Below are 21109 nucleotides of genomic sequence, written 5' to 3' on the forward strand. Positions count from 1 at the left end.
CATACTGTATCCCCATAATTGAAATCCAATATGGCCTGATAATGCCTGAGGGTGACATGCATGTCTGACTTTCAAGCCTGGTGTCTAGTCAGACCTGGTCAATATTACAAGACAGAAGAAAACAATCATCTCTGACCACACAACTGACTGTGCGTTTGGGCTCACCTCTGTTTCTTGCCCCCCTCGGCGATCTTGGCTTTGTTCAGATACACACCCTGCAGTGGAACCTGTCACACAGAACAAGGTGTTAACGCTAACATCTTTGCAGAATAGTGCATAGCCGTTCATTCTGGTGTTGTAAGGTGCTCATATTTTTGTTACACAGCCAATGTTTCCAGGTCTGGAGGACCCACCACATTATTAAGCTTTTGAATCAATAGAGCCATTACAATTTATGTAAAAATACAAACAGATGTTTACTTTAACTCAATTACCAATGATATAGACATCATATGATCATTTATTGACACACAGCAGGCCTAGTTAGGAGGACACAGTTAAGGTACATAGCACCTACAATTATTACACTCAGTAGACCCGAACACCTCATATGTAATAGTTATGTGTACCATTCATTGCAAGTAAGTTATTTTTTATGTCACAGAAAATGAGCCAAGGCCAACGAGTTTGAGTTAGAAGAAATACTAAAAAGCATAATTTTTGTTTTAGCTAACATTGAAAAGGGGTCCCCCAGACCCGCACACCTTCCAAGGATAAAGATGCAGCTCATAAGCATCTGTTGGAGACCTATGATGACCTATGACCTATGCGTCAGAACTCACAGACAGATCGGCTCCTCCTGGACCACCAATGTTATGTTGTGACTGATTCCGCCGATGACGAGATATCTATAAAAAAAAAAAAAACAGATTTAAAATATATATATATATATATATATATATATATATATATATATTTCAACTGCAACACACTGAGTCAGGCACATGGAGGTTTTCATTTTTCAGGACTGTTCCTAACTAACGTTTGCACAAATTCCCATATGGAATTTAGTCGTGTTCAGTTCCCCAATTCAACACACTGACATGACATAGGTGTGGTGATACATGGCAATAAGGACAAAATACAGTTCAGACATCTCCCAGAAACATGGCTTCAAATCTCTGTGGCCTTGCTCTATTTCAAGAAGCCTTAAGTACAATGTGCTTCTATAATTAATGGAATTAAGGCTGGTAAAACAGTAGTGTAGCGCCTCTGTACTCTTCGGGTGCAAGTACACTTTTTTCTCAGTAGTACACACTGTAAATCACTCGTTATGTATTAAAAACTACAGTGCTACTCCAGTACATTGAGTTAGGTGGTAGAGAGTCCTATGCAGTAGGGTAAATGATAAGTGATGTGTCAGTTCAACTGTAAGTTGTTCTCTATAGTACATGTGGGTGCTATTCTACATGTTATTAAGTATCTGACTCCAAATAATTAGCATTGACGTGATGTGTACTGTGGCAGAGGATTTTTCTTAGTCGGTGATATTTTATTTACCAATCAGTCCCTACCAATATTCACCAGGACAACCATCATAAAGCCTTAAGTTTCTCTCTCTGTCTCTCTCTCTCTCCCTCCCTCCCTCCCTCCCTCTCACTCGGTCGCTCTGCTATCTCCAAAGCCACAGATTACACCCATATTTTTTGGAGACTTTCAATGTCTCCCCACTTTGTACCCTCCGGCGCTCGCGGCCTGCTCTCTCCATGCCAAAACATTAGCCGCTGCGACTTTTTCAGATCTGACAAATTGAATCCTAAGAAACGAGCAGAAATGGGAGGAACTGAAACAAAAGAAAGAGGCCTTTAAAAAAAAAAAAAATCCTTCTCTATTCCCCAGCCCCTTTTGGAGCGGGTGTTCGTCTTTTATCACTTGTCAGGCTAGCGTTCTGTTGATCTTCGCGCTTTTCATTAAAAATAGATTCAAATGAGAGGCTGGCAGAGGGGAGGCCTAGATTTATTTCAAACAGCTGGTCAGTGCTGCAGAGATGTTTGTGTGTGTGTGTGTGTGTGTGTGTGTGTGTGTGCCTGGGTGTGTGCATGCACGTGTGTGTGTGTGTGTGTGTGTGTGAATATGGAGTTACGGCGTGTGAAAACACACACAAATGGGCCTTCCCTTCATGGCTGTTGTTACATCACTGCAGCACTACAGCAGAGCGGGCGATTCGCTGAATGATGACATGGGGCTGGCCTGTGTGTTTAGCAACAAGCTATGCAGCTGGGAAAACATCTTTTAATGTGGATTTGCTAATGACAGAGAGGAATCTGTACAATTGATTCAGCTTACATGGTATTTGTGATTAGGGGTTGTTGTTTTTTAATTTACAATTTTTTTTGCATTCACGCTTGACACACAATGGAATACTTATTTGAATAATGTTTGAATTTGAAATGCCATATGATCCACTATAACCAGACATGGATTGGAGAATTCTATTCATATTTCCAGCATGAACTATCATTTTAATACTTCTTTGACAACTTATCCAACTTATCCAACTTGTCTTATAATAAAAACACTCACAATTGCAGTGCTGGTTAACTGGATATTGCAGAGGTAGTTCAGCTGAAAACCCGAATAAGTAGAACTTCTTGAAGTATTTTACTGATGCAGTTGTGGCTGATTCTACAGTGCTACGCTGCCCTCTGCAGTTAATAAGAAGCCATTGCACAATCAAACTGAGACCGAAATAAACAGATTTGGCCATATCTTTCCCTCTCTCCAGTGGGCTGTGAGACCCGGGTAGCTATTTCTGATCCAATTCACATAGTGACATAGCGGTGCAGTACAAGGGGTCAGTCGTGTTTTAGGAATGCTTACGTAAGCTTGGCTAGAGAGGGGATCAACCCAATTTGACAGCATTTCAGGAGAGGAGGAAAAAACTTCACATGTAAAACTGTCTGTCCTTTTTAGTGCAGATTAGTCATGTATAAATAGAAGGGGCCCAAGTCACACCAGATCACAAACAAAAGGTTACGGTCGCATTGGAAGGGGAACAGCTTCAAACTAAACATGAGGGCTAAAATTCAGATCAGACGACACACTTTTGGACATTGTCACAGCGAATTATCACTCTCTCCCAACACCTCTGACCACAAAGTGTTGCCAGTGGTCCACAAACACGTTCAGCAGCTAACTCCCCCTCTGCATTTGCGTGAAGCTGGCCTACTAATCCTGTGATGGCACTGCCGTGCCGACAGTTCTGACGACATCGCTAACTCTGATGCAACGTTCCTGTGACTTAAGTAACCTCTCCACAGGTTTTACATGCCTGTTGGCATATACTGACTATACCTGCAAGGGTATCATCTGTCAGTATCCTCACCAGTAACATTATATCAGACCCCTAGAGTGATGAAACAGATTTCCCACACTGTAATCTGTAGATAATGATTGAACATGTCAAGTTAAGTTACTGGTCAGTTATTGGTGAAAACAAATCTGATACATAAATAAGAAATCACTGAAATTGAAAAGCAGAATGGCTCTAATTACAGAAATGTGTAGGTTGAATTTTTTTCAGTTCATCATTTCTGACTTCTAGCATCAGTGTGGAGGAGGCCTGTTTAGCAGAGCATCTGTTTGTGATTATACCAACGGGGAGCCTCGGAGAGAGCGGCGTGAGAATCTGGCTCCAAACACACAGACATTTGTCCACATGGATTTCTCTGGTCAGGGAAACATGTATCTCACACATGCAGCTTATGAGCCAATGTCTGACTGTGACCTGGCACTCTAACCTTTGGCAGTATCCGAAGCTCCCAAATCTAGTGCTTCAGCTTGCCTATGTGGGTTTTGAGAGGAGGTTTATGATGGCGAATTGAGTTCAATGACCTTAAATTGGTATGCACCTTCTGAAACTGAGGCTTGGCACTCAAATACGGGTACATAAATAATATTGTGCAGTCATAGGGAAGAACCTACTGACACTGATAAAAAAAATAGCACAATTTTTACCATTTCACAATGCACTTTTTTTACCACTCAAGCACAGCTGACCTTCCAAGAGTCATGGGGATTTCTTACTGCTTATTTATTTTTCCCAGACGAACCCTCACTCGACACTCGACAATCGACAAGTATTTAATTCCATATTAATAGGTGTTCCGTCTCACTCACCAACAAGACTGAAGCAAACTTTTGCTCACATTTACAGGCGCATAAAAGCTTCTTTTACACTTCAGCAGCAGAACAACAATGACTTTTCACATTTCTTCATACTTTGCAGATTGGATGTAGGCTACAATTGCTCTATTGCATATTTAACAAATGTTGCAAATGAATTAAAATATGTTGCATTCATAGTCACAAACATCTATACATGTATGTTATTAATACTATTTGACACAGAGCAGTTGCCAGCTTAACAGATTTCACTGAAATATCATTATACCACCACTCGCATGCGATACACATAGGGAGTTAATCACCTAATGTATTGCAGCAGGTTGTAGAGAAAGTAATCCCCATTAATTACTGTAATTTCCTAAAAGCTGCTCACCCAAAATGTCTGGGGAAATTCCAGAGTTATTTCCAAAAGATATAGGCCTACGGCTCTCAGTATGAATTTCTGTTGTAAAAGTATGCACAAGCTGAATTATACTTTAATTGTTGCCAATTCTGGGGGGGAAATATACCAGTAATAAATAGAATATTACCATTATCAAACAACACCAAAGAGACACACATTTGCAGGAATATCAGTGTGTGTATAGAGGGGATGCATGGGATCTTGCAAACTCACTGGTTTTCCAGGCGTTTCAGGTTCTGGGATGACCATCGACTTGGTCTGGCTCAGTCTTTCGCCACTACTATTGGTTGTTTTGATCCTCATTGGCACATTTCCGTGTGGGGGGAGAACCAAACCTGGCTGTTTGGCCGCGGTCTGCATATTAGTAATTCTACAGGAAAAGGATATGAGGACATGTTTTAACATGAGGATATATTCTAAACCATCGAAATATAATCATCTATGAACAAATTGAGAGTAACATTTACAGTGGCACAATAAAGTTTTTATAACATCTAAATGTCCAAATCAATATGGCTTGAAGAATCAAACATGACTGCAGCTCCTGTGGTCATATTAATAGCATAAGTAAAAAGATGAAGATTGTTTTGTGATCTATCTCAAAATGGCAGAACTTATACCGTGTAGTGTTCAATACTATAGTGAGTGGAAAAATAAAAGGAATTTGTAATTAAGCAGAAGTTTCTTAGTCTTGTTGCATCACAAACGTCTTGCAACATATGACTCTGTTCTTGGTCTGTAAAAAACAGCGTTCTTGCAGGGCTCCACATTCTCTAGATTTTCAGTTTCTCTCTCTTTCTCTCGCTGCTTGTAGTAGTTATAAATGAAAAGGTTAAATGTAAACAGAAGATGCTGTGAACCTAACTGAGATTATGTATTCTTGGTACTAAGACATCTCCACTTCGACCTTGCCTAACCTTGGTTTAATAGACTTGTGGATGTGACAATCCTTGAAAGAAATCTGTGATGTGTTCAAGTTTAGTGAGACAAAAAGACAGTTCAGTAGAATGTGTTCAGCTTGACTTGGCACTTTGGCCATTTTTGCAAAGCTGATTTAAAATCAACTGCAGTAACAGGAAATCTCGTGAAGCACAGAAGGGAGTGCGGAAACAGACCTTCAGCTCAAGTCATGCAAATATAACCTCACATCCCCTCATCTTAACATTCTCAACTGTGAGAATCTGTTGCTGGTAAAGGTTTGCTACTGGCCTGAGATTCATGTATATTTCGATCCAGCTTGTAGTAAAACTAATTTGCAGAGAGTGACTTGTTATGCATTTCTGTCTGAGGAGTTATGAGGATGGTATTATACTAGAATACTAGTTTTCTTAACCTCTCTATTTTTTAAGTACAGATGCAATAATGCATCCCCCCACTACAACACACACTCTATCTCTCTCTCTCTCTCTCTCTCTCTCTCTGTGTAACACACTACACACATACACACACACACAGCCCATGGGTGTGTCTATGCCCTTACAATTGTGAAATTAATTCAGCTTCCAGCCACAATATTTTTTAAGCTTAGTAAAACTAGAACTATATCAACTTTGCCTATAGGCTTTATCAGCTTAGAGAATGCACATACTATTGCATTTTATTTATGTCATGATATCTTACGCTACACTATTTACAAGCTATATGGAGAGATAAAGGAGAGGACAGAATCAAGATTGAAAAATCCTTTGATAATTCTTATTTTAAGCACCAAGATGTCAGCCACCAAAAACTGGCTTGATAAACTCAACAGTATGAAAAAAAAATCTACTTAATCAAAAACATATCCTTTAGTTAAAGCTCTCCTACCTGGTGCCTGCCATGTACCCAGAAGACAACAGATCAATAAACTGACAAAGAGGCAAAGAGTAAAAGAACTGACTGTGTCTTCCACTGTGCGGAAGTTTGACTGCATGACGTGGGTTGCTCAACTCAACGTCCCATGTCTTGGGCTGTTGTACAACTGTCTACATGATCGTTGGGGTTTCACGTCTGCAACCTTGCAGCTTCCTGTCAAAGTCTGCCTACACACAAAAATAGCCAGGCCTGTGCTGTGAGCCCACAATATGTAGCGTGCTTCAGCATCTCTGCCATTTTGACGAGGGGACATTGCAGACACACGCACACATACACACACACAAACACACACAACACAACACAACACAACACAACACAACACAACACAACACAACACAACACAATTACACACACACACACACACACACACACACACACACAAAGGCTGTCAATCTGATAATGAAAAAAATAATAAGCTGTTGCTAAAACTGAGTACTCCGGCTAGCAACGTGTGTGTTTTTTCACCCTACTTCTCCTTTTCAAGTTGTTTAGTCACCATTGCACACCCTGTAATCATTTAGCGAGTGCCTCTTTCTTAACTGTGAAAGTAAACAAGTGATTTTGATCGTGCCAGCCATAGAAAAAATGAATGTTCTGAACAGCACCAGCCAATTGCTGTGGTCATGAACACTGACGTGTTGAGATGTACTCTCACTGATATCACTCCCAGGCCATAAATGGCAAACTGGAATTTCACTGAGCAGATAGATTGTTTTGTCATGAGAACTTGAACCAATGTGGGTTTGAGGTCTGTGTGGTTAGACACGCTGAAGTGCCTACATGCTTACGAGTGCCAGATTCAACTGTCAGATCTGACCTTGCTTGTTTTTAAATAGCAAAGAGCTAATGATGCACAATCATTCAAGAAAATGAGAAGGGAAAGAAATCAGAACGTTTTAGGCTAAGATCCTCAGGATCTCAATGTCAGTTAAATGAATAGGCTTTCCTTAAGTTGAGAACATACAGTTATCATCAATCAACACTTTCAAAATAACAATGAGCACCAGGGCAAAAAAACGTTACCAGTTTGCACTGGCTGTACTGCTCCTGTGCTGTGGATAGCATACCATGTCAGGTCAGGGTTCCCCACTTTAGAGTTATGAGCTGTGCTGGTTGTCCTCATTTGTTGTAGATGACTGAAGTAGCCGCTGTCAGCTGTAATGGCAAAAATGGACAATGGCACAGTTGCTGATGCAGAAGTAGTGCAGGTGGAAATACTTTCCTCCATTGTCAAATATCTATTCTGAGTAATAATAAGTCTATATAGCCAAAATAGTAGTTACGCTAACCTACAGTATCTAGAACATATTTTCCCTCAGCTTATGTCAGAACAAGCCTTCAACAGTATAACTCATAAATAGCATCAGTCTGTGCCACTGTAAACTTTTGAATCTGACTGGATCAGCCTATGAAAAAGTCTGTCAGAGATTTATCTAAGCATATTAAATAAATTCGATCTAATGCTTGTTAAGGCGTTTGTGTCTTCAAACACACACACACACACACACACACACACACACACACACACACACACACACACACACACACACACACACACACACACACACACACACACACACACACACACACACACATATATACACACACACTAAGGCTGCCTACTTTGTTTGTTGCAGTGTTCAGAACCTGGGGGGTATTCCAAGTAGCCTACGTGGTTTAGTGACAAACCGAGGTAAGTTACTCGAGTAAGTAGTAAACCTACAACAAGAGCCCTATGACATTGTTTTGTTGGGGGAATAAAGTCATACAGCTCTTCTATTAAGAGGTTTACCGCTTACTCAGGAGTTAACTTATCCAGATTTGTCACTAAACCACTTGGAATGACTAAGTCCATGAGAGGCGGGGAATCATATTCAGCCTAAGTTTTCGAGATTGGTCTGGTTGCAAACCACGGGGAGAGTGGAGCTCCACTCTAAAGCGGACACATGTGACCTCCCCAACTCTGCCTCCACCGCGGCACAGTTTGAATTGAATATAACCTGCTACACCAGCCATATCGATTTGCTCCAAAAATGTTGTCACAACTATAAAACTTCCACCCAACGTCCACCCAACCAATGTCCACTCATGTGACTTAGAAGCTCTTCTCTAAAGCGATTAAAATAAAATTTGCTATTCAATTTGACATTGTGACTGATTACAATTATTCAATCTGAATAGACCTTGTGGTAGTGGCAACAAATGAGCATCACCTTCCCTCCATCCATCCCTAATTAATCCATTTTGTGAACCAGGCTATTATGATTAATCCAGCTATTTATTTAGCCTTTAATTCGGGTAGGCCTATAGGCTACGCTTTAGCCCACCTTCAGATAGGCTATGGATTTTATTTGCACAATCGTTTATGAAGTTGTGGAATTCTCCATCTCCATTATAGCTTCAAAAAAGCAATGTTAAATCCCAACAGGCTATCAGATGGCAGGTTTGAGGTGCTTTGGAGCAGAGTTTTATTGGGCTATTGAAATAGTTATTAACTCAACATAACAAACTGTAACTTCATCAGTAGGCTAGGGAAAATAATGTGCATTGTGTTATCAAAAAAAAGAGGCCTAGGCCTACTCTTTGTAGGCCTGTGTAGGCCTTCTGAGATCATGCTGCATGATGATTTTGTTCTATGGATAATTCGTTGGTTGTTTTGTTATAGGCTAGCCTACACCAACCAGGGGGGTATTCCATCAACCTCGCTAAACAAGGCGGCGCTCAACAGAAATAGCCTGGCTTGAACTAGTGTAGACTTCCACTTGAAGCTAAAGCCGTTCCATTAACTCAAGTTAGCTGCATCTTGCCCTCGTTTATTCAAACGAGGCTAAAATCAGCTTCATGTCTGCTCGTGCACGAGGTAGAAAAGTAGACCAAAACCATAGATTGACGAAAAGAGGATGTATGTCGTAAAATTAAGGCAAACTAGAAGATTTCAGTTCGATTTACAAGCGCCATCTACAGGATTTTCATCGGAAGTAATCAAATTGAACACGAGAGAAAAAAATAGATAGGCTACAGTAGTTGCCTAAAAAGGAGAATAACGAAATCGTAGGCCTACTGTAAATCGCTAAACAGTCATTATGATGGTTTGAATTGGGACTTTGATTGTCTTCACTCTGAACAAAACGAGTGAATAAGCAGGCTATTTAAACTCAGAACAACTTTGGCATAGGCTATTCAACAATAAAGATAACCTAGGCCTATGTTTGTAAATTAAAAGGGTTCACTCTGAAATATTTTTTCGGTGGTCATAAAATAAATTGATAGCCTATATATTGTCCTGGGAGTATTGGGAGAAAACCTAGCCTATTGTCTCCCATAAGCATAGTTCTGCCAAAGTGTTTGTGAAATATAGCCTATCTGAAATGCAATATTGGCTTTCAATATGTCATTTCATATTTAATTTCTGTAATACAGTTGGTTTGATATCCGAACTACATGCATGATTAATTAGACTATAAGCGGTTTTAATTATTATAGCCTTTACAGAATTAGGCTATAGGCTGGCTTGCCTTGCATCGTATAGCACACTGACAGCCTGCCTACTGTCACTGAAGCTACTGTAGGCTATATGACCCTTAATAATGATGCCTTTCATTAAAGAGTATAACTAAACATGGCAATATTAATGTGTTAACATAGTCTATGTAAATTCATCGCATGGGAACCGAACCCGAGAACACGCAAAACATGCCTCGGTTGTTCTCCTGTCACGCTGCGCATGGCACCACGAAAGACGTACGTTGCGCAGAGCCGCAAGATTCCTTGGACCACACACATATCAAGTTCAAACAATGTAAGTTGCATAATTTTCAGAAATTCATTTAAACTAGCAGATAGGTAGCCTTAATCAATGCTTGCAACACTGTCGGAAAAAAGTTTCTCCTTCTATTTTTTAAGTTGTAGGCTACAGGTGACGAAAGCACAGGTTGACGGAACCAACGGTTTGGGACTCGTTTTCCGACTGGTGTTTTTTATTTGCAACACAGATTAATTTAGCTCGGCAGTTAGCCTGCCACCGACCAGGTTAGTTCAGAAGCATATGTTACCCCAGCAACTCAGCTGAGATTCCTGTTAGCGGGAGTAATGGAACCGAGCTCTCTCTAAAATTAGCGAGGCTTATCAAAGTTAGCCGCGATTTACGGTTAGCTCGCTTGATGGAATACCCCCCTGGCTGAGTTTGCGTGTTTTCAATTTCATAACGTCTAACTCGACTAAACTAAACCACCCCAAGAGGCAGAAAAAGGGCGGGATCTTGCCGTGGATGTGACGTTCTATGACCGCGGGATCTCCACTGTAGCCTCTAGAAGCAGAAGGAAATGAGCCTGTTTCCTGTTTTGGGGAGTTGTCTCCCCTTTCTTCAACCATACAGCCTTCTTTGGGATAACTCTGTTTCACGTCACAATGCTATGAAATGTCGGTTATTCATTTGGGCAAGATCTGGATAGATCTGCCAATTTGGAAAGGGATCGGTTTAGTCAGAACGCCTCACAATTTTGCAACCCCACAGCCTTCACGAACTTACCAAAAGCGCCCGTCACGCGAGTCCTTGCATGGGAACGAAATGGCATTGTAAGCATAGACTGTAAAAAATATGGACAAAGCGTCTGTGACGTCACCCATAGATTTCTGAAGAACTCAAATGAAGCCGTTTATGGGGGGTATGGGCGGCGCCATCTTGGGAAACGTTGGGAAATCCTAACCACGCCCACATTCTGGCCAATCCAATCAAATGGGTGAAAGGGCGGGCTTTGTGCGAAACTGAGCCGAACAGGTGTTCTGTTCTGCTCGGCTTGTTCAGCTAAGCAGCTAATACGTTACGAGACTGGCAAGCTTGGCTACTGCTACGTTTACTGCGAAGCCACCGAAGTCGAAGACTGAGTCTAACCCACCTGAATTTGCTGGTAAGTTGAACCGTGTTCATGTATGTCTCTTAAAGGCATGTGTTCAGACATCTTATGATTATGTATCCTGCAAGCTAACCGGGTAAACTCATGTGAATAGTTAGTGCTGCTAACAAGTTAGCCTACTATAATGAACGGAGTTGTGTTTGCGCCTTCTAGCAGGTGAAATAAGCTAGCTGTTAACGTTACGTTACCCCATTTACAATAAACGATAGAGAAAGTTAGACTCCACTACAGATACATTGATCTTTAGCTTTAGTGATTAACGTTACCCATCTCTGTTCTCATTTTATTATTGGTAATGTAGTTATGAAACGTTGAAACGTATGATCCTGAGACATGAATGTGGCGGTCATTTCATTGTAACATTAACAATAATTTATGTCAACATCAAGCTCGCTTTATTCCGTCAAGTTATTGACAAAATCTTAGTCTAGTATTAGTTGTACATCATTGATGTGTTTTATGTTTTAGCAATAATCATGGGTTTCATCAGGTCCCTTTCCACAGGTGTATTAATCAAACACCATGCTGTCTGCATGCATAGTCAAGGTGCTTGATTTTATACACCTGTGGAAAGGGACCTAATGAAAACAATGAATATACAAGGGTGTTGTGTTATGGATTATGCAATGAGTAAAACTAAATACAATTTTAGAGCAATGATTTACACAATATGTAATTTTACTGTCAAAATCACACTCGTGAATACTGGTGATTACAAGTGTTGTTAGTTGACACTTGTGTTGTACTTGTATTGCATTTCATTGTAAGTTACACAGGTATGAATGTAATTAAATGTTTACCTTTCTTTTTTGGCAGTACCTAATGTGTGGATCATTGAAGACTGCTATGTTTGCTGTGGAGAGGAGGTGGCAAGGAGGTCCCTGAGCTCTAACCTGGGACTAAATGCAGGTGAAATGGCTTGGCTGGGGTCGACTGAGGTGGCATAGCATCCTTCTCCTTTTTGCCTAGTCCCTGAAGAGTGGATTTTGCCGCAGAGATGAAGCAGAACCTGTGTGATCTCCATCCCCCCCACATGACCATTATCATATTTTTATGCTTTGTGTTGGGTCTCATGCCCCATCCACACAACTTTGCATTGTTTCTTAGAGACCAGGTTAATCTGTCTGGGGCAATGAATATTTTTAAAATATTGTTGAATGTCTGTATCCAGCCGAATTCAGTAGGCAACCTGCATTTTGATGGCACTGAACTTGCACTTACAAATGGTTATGGAACTTTTCTAAGAGATGCTGTTACTGATACTGATGGACTGATGGACTGTTACACCCTTTCCTTTACTTATGTCAAAACCAATGTCTGTTCATTAACAAAATTACTGTTGATGGCACTGAAGTTGAAAATAAAAACACAAATGTTTATGGGACTTTTCTGGTCAACTGTGACCTACATTTAACTTGTCAAACCAGTTTTGTCTATGCTGTCAAACATTTACGATTAAATTGCAGTGGGAGCAAAAACAATCAGTAGGTTGAATTAATTAAAGACCCAGATGCGGAAGTACATTTGCATTTTTACTTATGTCTTGAGCATTACAGGTAAATAACACAATGTTGTAAGCTAGTAAATAGTCAGTATATAGACTGCTTTGCAAACTCAGATGTAAATAAGGTAATCATGAAGGGGTCTGCTGGTGAAGAGTCTTTGAAATCAGAAGTTGTCACTGGTCGAGAACTGTTAGGAGCCAGCTCCTCATGTTCAGCACCCACTGGTTCAGCCTGGCTGGATCACCTAAAGAGAAACTTGACACAGGCAAGAATGGTAGATTGTTAATCATTGTTATAATCAAATTATTTGAATTACACTCCAATGTGGGACATATCAGTCTGTTCTTGTGTTGCATATATTGATTTGGCACACGCATATGTTACAGTACACTTTTGTTTCCTTGTGTCTAACCTATAACTGACAATGGTATGTTGACTAGATGTCGCTCGTTATCACAGGCCCCGTGTTCAAAGTATACAGTCAGGTTCATAGCGGTTCACCTCAGCAAGAAGAAAGCAAGCCGTTTAATGTGAGGATTGAGGAATCTTCGGCTTAGGTTAATGTCTTCACAAACGTTGTGATCTTAAATGCAACAACCGAGGCTGTAAATTGACAACAGACTAAGTATTCCCTAAAGGTTTTTTGAAGAAAACACATATGTTACCCTTACACAGTCTGTTTGTTGATTACAGCTAACTCAAGTACCAGGGGGGTATTCCATCAACCTCGCTAAACAAGGCGGCGCTCAACAGAAATAGCCTGGCTTGAACTAGTGTAGACTTCCACTTGAAGCTAAAGCCGTTCCATTAACTCAAGTTAGCTGCATCTTGCCCTCGTTTATTCAAACGAGGCTAAAATCAGCTTCATGTCTGCTCGTGCACGAGGTAGAAAAGTAGACCAAAACCATAGATTGATGAAAAGAGGATGCATGTCGTAAAATTAAGGCAAACTAGAAGATTTCAGTTCGATTTACAAGCGCCATCTACAGGATTTTCATCGGAAGTAATCAAATTGAACACGAGAGAAAAAAATAGAAACAGTAGTTGCCTAAAAAGGAGAATAACGAAATCGTAGGCCTAGGCCTACTGTAAATCGCTAAACAGTAATTATGATGGTTTGAATTGGGACTTTGATTGTCTTCACTCTGAACAAAACGAGTGAATAAGCAGGCTATTTAAACTCAAAACAACTTTGGCATAGGCTATTCAACAATAAAGATAACCTACGTTTGTAAATTAAAAGGGTTCACTCTGAAATATTTTTTCGGTGGTCATAAAATAAATTGGTAGCCTATTGTCCTGGGAGTATTGGGAGAAAACCTAGCCTATTGTCTCCCATAAGCATATAGTTCTGCCAAAGTGTTTGTGGAATATAATTAGCCTATCTGAAATGCAATAGGCCTGGCTTTCAATATGTCATTTCATATTTAATTTCTGTAATACAGTTGGTTTGATATCCGAACTACATGCATCATTAATTAGACTATATGAAGCGGTTTTAATTATTATAGCCTTTACAGAATTAGGCTATAGGCTGGCTTGCCGTGCATCGTATAGCACACTGACAGCCTGCCTACTGTCACTGAAGCTACTGTATATGACCCTTAATAATGATGCCTTTCATTAAAGAGTATAACTAAACATGGCAATATTAATGTGTTAACATAGTCTATGTAAATTCATCGCATGGGAACCGAACCCGAAAACACGCAAAACATGCCTCTATTGTTCTCCTGTCACGCTGCGCATGACACCACGAAAGACGTAGGCCTACGTTACGCATAGCCGCAACATTCCTTGGACCACACACATATCAAGTTCAAACAATGTAAGTTGCATAATTTTCAGAAATTCATTTAAACTAGCGGATAGGTAGCCTTAATCAATGCTTGCAACACTGTCGGAAAAAAGTTTCTCCTTCTATTTTTTAAGTTGTAGGCTACAGGTGACGAAAGCACAGGTTGACGGAACCAACGGTTTGGGACTCGTTTTCCGACTGGTGTTTTTTATTTGCAACACAGATTAATTTCGCTCGGCAGTTAGCCTGCCACCGACCAGGTTAGTTCAGAAGCATATGTTACCCCAGCAACTCAGCTGAGATTCCTGTTAGCGGGAGTAATGGAACCGAGCTCTCTCTAAAATTAGCGAGGCTTATCAAAGTTAGCCGCGATTTACGGTTAGCTCGCTTGATGGAATACCCCCCTGGGCTAGTAACATTAACATGAAGTTAACTCACAACAGCGGCTTTCACTACATTTCTTAAATTAATGTTTGTGGGTGCTTCTGCCATTAGGTTTCAACAATAAGCAAATTAGTTCATTACTTCCTTAATGTTACACTTACGTGGGGATTTTCGATAGTAAGCCAGCATGTTTGCGGTAGGTTAAACCAGAGACATACCACAGACGCTAATTTGTCCTAGCGATTTATGCTAACGTTAGCTTGCTACTGATGCTAAGGCTAACGTTCACATAAGCTAGCAGCTACGTGAAATAATAGTGGAATGTCACTTACTGGAAAACAGAGTGATGTCCTCTTCTGGTGTCGGTTAGTACAGTTAACAGCAGAGATATTTCAATAAAAATATTCAGAGAGGATACGGTGATGAAGATTCAGGATCACGGCTGAGACGTCCACTCGGCTGGCAACGTCAACCTCGACATTGGTCAGCTGTCAATCAAGTTGACGACGTCATTAATTTTTTATATCCAAATGCGATCCAAACTAACGAGTTAGAAAAAAATTCACCCCCCTCACAGTTGTCAGGGACCGGGAAACTACCGAAAAATACAATAAAAGTCCATGGGACCAGGCTTTAAAAACACGAATTTACGCCGTGAAAACGGACATTTTAACATGGGCGTCTATGGAAATTTGCTCTGTTTTGGGACCAGTCCCCAGCGGATTTTCGAGGTATTGCAGTTTTTCGAACTTCCGGGTAGGCTTCATTGTTCAGTTTAGAATGTTGCCGCTTGATTGTAAGTAGACAATGCTGGATGTGAGCTTACTTTTAGAATGGGGAAGTGAATTGTATAGCCTAGCCTACAGAGAAGGGTGAACGGTCTGGCTTCCCGATCTCCGTTGCACTTTTTTCCCAGGGGCTGATGATCTTGGGGTTGTTCAAGTTTTGTCATCATACCAAATCATATTTGAAACCGAAAGTAAACGTCAACTCCGATTAGCCTACTCGGTTTGAAGCAAAAGATGAGAAAGCCGACTTCACTTTCACTTCCCCATTTAGTTAATTGCCCAACTAGTTTAATGTTAGAAGAGGGCTAACAGCATGTGTCTCTAAGCTTCTTCGTCATGGGCAAGGTTCAGTCAAACATCAGAGATCGTTTTGATTGATTTCAGAGATTGGATATTGCTGCCCCTCACCCCAGCAGGGCCCATGAAGTGGGGAAAAAACGCCCTGTCTTAAAGCTTAGGCGCAGTCAGTGATTTAAACCGTTTTTGTCACAATCATCTTCTACCTATTAACAGTGTAAAAAACCTGTCTGCTATAGGCTACTGTAGCCTAAACATGAATAAATATGACTTCCTGCACATTGTGCAGTACTGCCACTGATAATATTGCCTATTAGTCACTACAGAATGTCTCTCCTTAAACAGATCATGTTTGAGAAGCAAGCTGGACATGCCTGAGGGATCCACTCTGCAAGAGAGGTACCAAGCCTGCATGATCCTGAGTGGAGCTGGAGATGCACTGGCGTACAACCGCGGCGACTGGGAGTTTCAGCCAAATGGTGAAAAAATCCATAAGGAGGTAGCAGCGAAAGGGGGCTTGGAGAACCTGAATGTCAAGGAGTTTCCGATTAGTGATGACACGGTCATGCACCTTGCAACAGCTGAAGCCTTAGCGGAGACTGGAAAAGACGCATCAGAAAAAAACTTGTATGGCACCTTGGTCAAAAAATACCTAAAGTGCATGGATGATATGGAGGGAAGGGCCCCAGGTACGAATGTGATCAGAGAATGTTGTCAATGCCTTTTCTGATATAACCTCAACTCATGCGGTGAGACCAGAACGTAGCCAATAGACCCCCTCAATGTTTGTAAACATCCAGAGCCTAGGTTGGGTGCATGCTCATGGGGTCAGAAAATGGTGCTGCTACAGTAATAGGCCAGCATGTTGAGCTGTCAAGGTACAGTACGATCGGTCATTGTCACCCCATGACCTCGAACCATAACTTAATAAATTGGATTTAGCTAATGAAGATTGTCTGCCTAATCCTGAGCCTACAACAGAATGGGTAGATGATGTTCGCAAGTGACCAGATGCATTGGCCCGCCTTATAGCCTATATGGCTATCTGGTTGTCAAGCCCAGTTTTTATGCAAAACATAGTAGCCTACAAGTAGGCATTTTTCTTAACGTTTACTTGATGTTTTAGTCACTATACACACACAATTCAATAGGATGGAAAGCTGTGTGACTCCAATGTGTGTGTGCTTTTTTCTTGTGATGTGAACCGTGAAGGAGTCAATATGACTAGAGGTGCTGCAGCCTACTTCACTGGGAAATCGTAATGATCCCAAGATGCCTCCTACATTTAGACTTTTACCAATTTGTTTGAAAAAAGACTAAAAACCTCTACACCTACAGTGGAGGGGGGTCAAACTAAAGATTTACAATTATGAACAATGACAAAAATACTAAATAAAACCCACAATCCTAAATCAGAAACAAAGTTGGGACATTGTGTAAAATGCAAATAAAAACATAATGTAATGATCTGCGAATCTCATATTTAGTTGCAAAAAGGACACAGACAAAATATGAAATGTTGATAATGATTCATTTGATTATTATCATGGAGAATAGGCTATATGTTAGTTGTGAATTTGATACCAGCACCACGTTTCAAAAATAGTTGGGACAAGGGTAACAAAATGCTGAAAAAGTTGTGTAACGAGAAAGAAAACCAGAAGAGGAATGTTTCACAACTACTGTAAATAGGGTAACTAACGTGATTGGGCATGAACAAGAGCATCCCATAGAGGCAGTGTCTCTTAGAAGTAAATCTTTGTGGACAAATGATGAAATAATGTAATTCAAATGCAACACAAAATTGTTAAGTATTTAGGCAGTTAAGCATCTACAGTACACAACATCATTAAAATATTAAGAGAATCCAGAGAAATCTTTGCAAACCATGGGTAGAGCTGACAAACAATATTGGATGGCTGTGGTATTTTGAACCTCCGATGGCACTGCATTAAAACCAGACCTGTCTTGTAAAGAAAATCATTGTATGGGCTCAGGAAACCTCTGATAACCATTGTCAGCACGCTTTGATACTCAATTCAGAAATGCTCATGTAAACTTTACCATGCAACAGCCAAATTTGTTGTGACATGAGACAAAAAGACCACTGTCGTATCTGAGTCTGAGCTTGGCCAAAATGGACTTAGATAACGTGGAAAAAGGTACTGTGGTAAGACCACAATTCTGCATATATTTAAACAGTATTCCTCCATGGCAGAAGAGTCCATGTGCTAAAATGGCATGTCTGCAGTCCAAACCTCTCAAATTATGGATAAGAACGCCCCATACTGTTGAGCAATTTAAATCCTATATCATAGTAAACTCCCTGTTCCAAATTTGTTTGATTTTGATTTCATGTTGCTAGCATCAAATTCAAAATTGAAGCCCCCCCCCCTTGGTAGGTTCAGCTATATTATGCCATGCTAGAGAAAGTGTGTATGCTATTTCTTATTAACATTGGAAAAGTTTTGTAAAGTTTTGAAGCAAATCTGAGATGGTCAAGCAGAAGGCATTTGTTGAATTGAGGTGGAATGACCCATAAGTTCAACAGAACAATGTGGATGTTACAAGGTAAGGTATTAAGTTGAAATAGTTGGCAAGTTCCCCTTTAATATATATATTTTCCATGAAATAGTCACATTTTACATTTTCACACACATTTGAAATGTCTGGGTCCTTTTTGCTGCTAAATTTGCTGCGTAAATGGGGTTGTATGCTGGTACGATTTATACCTGAAACATTGACAATTTTTGGACTGTGTTGCTTTAACACTGTAGTAAAATCTTTACCCCTACCCTTTCACATCTCCAGGTAACACATGCATGAGAAGCACTGTCTTTTTAAGGGCAAACCAGGGGGGAGACTGGAGGATCCCTTTCAACGAAGTTGGTGGGGGCTGTGGGGCTGCCATGAGGGCCATGTGTGTGGGCCTGCGCTTCCCTGGGCCCGAGCAAGAGCACCTCCTGGTGGCCGTGAGTGTGGAGAGCGGCCGCATGACCCACCACCACCCCACGGGCTACCTGGGGGCGCTGGCTGGTGCACTGTTCACAGCCTATGCGGTGAGGGGCTCACCCCCAGTAGAGGCCTGGGGCCAGGGTCTGATGAAGGTGCTGGAGAAGGCCAAGGAGTATGTGCAGCAAGACGGGTATTGTGTTGAAGAAAACATGAAACAATGGTGAGAATTCAGCCTGAAATGGAAATTCATGAGATTGTATGTTTATCCTGATGTACAGTATGTGAAGGTGCCATGTGGAGTTAAGTCCATAACATTTTAAAATGTGAAGAAACAGCCATTTTGATATCGTTTAAAATTCTGTTTGCCCAGATATCCAGTAACGTTAGCGTGCCAACCAGCTCTTTTGTGAAATCAATGTGTACCATGAAGGACACTGTCAAATACAATGCAAGTCAGTGACTCCGTTCAAGACAATTCAAAGCCCTCAGAATTCCACATATCACATTTAACCACACATACCTGGATTCAGAAATATTTAAAAGTGTCTTAGAAATGCTCTTTCATACAGTCATGAGTGTGTGGCATTTGCGCAAATGATGATTGATGTAGTTTAATCAAAAGACTTGGGTTAAATTAGCCACTGTCCTGTAGCTTAGTTGAACTGAGACAAACTGACAAATTGAAATTTGCTAAAAGGATTGTCTGGGTTCACCCAAGATAACTGTATAGTTTTAAATTAAATTTAAATTTAAAAACACCTGGCCATCTGAGCCTGATTAGGTTGATATTAGTTGTGCTGTTATTAGAATACGTTACTAATTGTAAGATCTTACGCTTGTATTTTGTATAATAAGGGACTACTTTGGGGACAGCTGGAGAAAATACCTTGAGCAAAGGGGAATCCTCGAAGGGACTGGAAAAGCCCAGTTTCCAGATGACTATGGAGTGACGGCGAGGGAGGTTTTCTACAAGTCAGTCAGCTTCAGGGGAACAGGCGGTGCCAGCGGACATGACGCACCTATGATCGCCTACGACGCACTGCTGCGGGCCGGGGACTCGTGGACTGAGTTGGCCAATCATGGCTTCTTCCACGGAGGTGATAGTGACTCCACTGCCGCCATTGCTGCTGCCTGGTGGGGTGCCCTCTACGGCTTTCACAACGTGCCCCCCAAAAACTACAAAAAGCTGGAGTACTACAACCGCCTATTCAATGTGGCAGATAAGCTTTACAAGTTGAGGGGTATGCCACTCTCATGATGGCAGGATTCTGGATGATGCTGTATTATCTATTTGTTTGCTTTACCTGTGAAGCCCTTAAGGTTATACAGTCCCCTCCAAAAGTATTGGAACACATGCTAATGTTAACTATAAAATCATATTTTGGAAATTGATCTTCATGCCTTAAATAATAATAATAAAAAATATGAGGAAATATCCCTACTCTTCGCAGAGAGTCTGGCCTAGCTCCATTGTCAAACGTTTATTTCCTGGTTTGTGGACGCTTGTCTGAAGTTTGAATTCATTGGAGTTCAATCGCTAACATTTGATAATGACGTATGATGATAACCACGGGGGACACAATGATAACAATAGGCTTGAAACTTAAATGTAATCGCTCTTGGGAACGCCCTCTGTTCGCTGATTGGGCGGAGATGCACTTGCCAGAGTAAACGAAGCTCAATCAAGCTATACCAGACAGAGAATGAAGAGAGATGTACAGTACAGTAAATGAGCGGAAGTACAGTGCGTATGTCAGGCGGGGGCCACGGGCCAGGCTATATGAAAAGGTCTGTCATTAGTCAACATTCAGTAAGTTCAGTCTGATGCTTCTTAATGGTTTTTTGTGCGTTCAAACACACACACAGTCAATGTCCTCAGTCGAAAACAACAATGTAGCCCCAATGTATGCAAGGCACTTGCATCCATGCTCTGGGGACAATGGCCTTTGCATGACAAATACTGTAAGTCACTTTGGACAAAAGTCTAAATTGATAAATGTAAATATAATTACATTTTGGCAGCATAAAGCATTACATATTGATTGAAGTTTACAGTCTACAATGTTTCATTTGCTGTCTACATT

General features: G+C 40.8%; 2 protein-coding genes across 2 annotated transcripts in view; one reads left to right on the forward strand and one right to left on the reverse strand.

The window, feature by feature from the left end:
* Positions 1-6464, reverse strand: part of arhgap15 (Rho GTPase activating protein 15) — a 44195-nt gene extending 37731 nt beyond the window's left edge. The window contains exons 1-4 of the mRNA XM_062534415.1: positions 6338-6464; positions 4745-4901; positions 783-848; positions 166-227 (exon numbers count right to left, since the gene is read on the reverse strand). Coding sequence (XP_062390399.1) covers positions 166-227; positions 783-848; positions 4745-4901; positions 6338-6351 — 299 coding nt within the window. The 5' untranslated portion in view covers positions 6352-6464. The remainder of the gene's footprint in view (positions 1-165; positions 228-782; positions 849-4744; positions 4902-6337) is intronic.
* A 4233-nt stretch (positions 6465-10697) lies between these two features.
* Positions 10698-20932, forward strand: LOC134078462 (ADP-ribosylhydrolase ARH1-like). The gene is made up of 4 exons (XM_062534416.1): positions 10698-10960; positions 16416-16759; positions 18882-19245; positions 19881-20932. The coding sequence occupies exons 1-4, from the start codon at positions 10803-10805 to the stop codon at positions 20281-20283; spliced, it is 1269 nt and encodes a 422-aa protein (XP_062390400.1). The 5' UTR covers positions 10698-10802; the 3' UTR covers positions 20284-20932.
* Positions 20933-21109: the final 177 nt, after the last annotated feature.

The sequence above is a fragment of the Sardina pilchardus genome, chromosome 4 (assembly GCF_963854185.1).
Source record: "Sardina pilchardus chromosome 4, fSarPil1.1, whole genome shotgun sequence".
NCBI classification, from domain to species: domain Eukaryota; kingdom Metazoa; phylum Chordata; class Actinopteri; order Clupeiformes; family Clupeidae; genus Sardina; species Sardina pilchardus.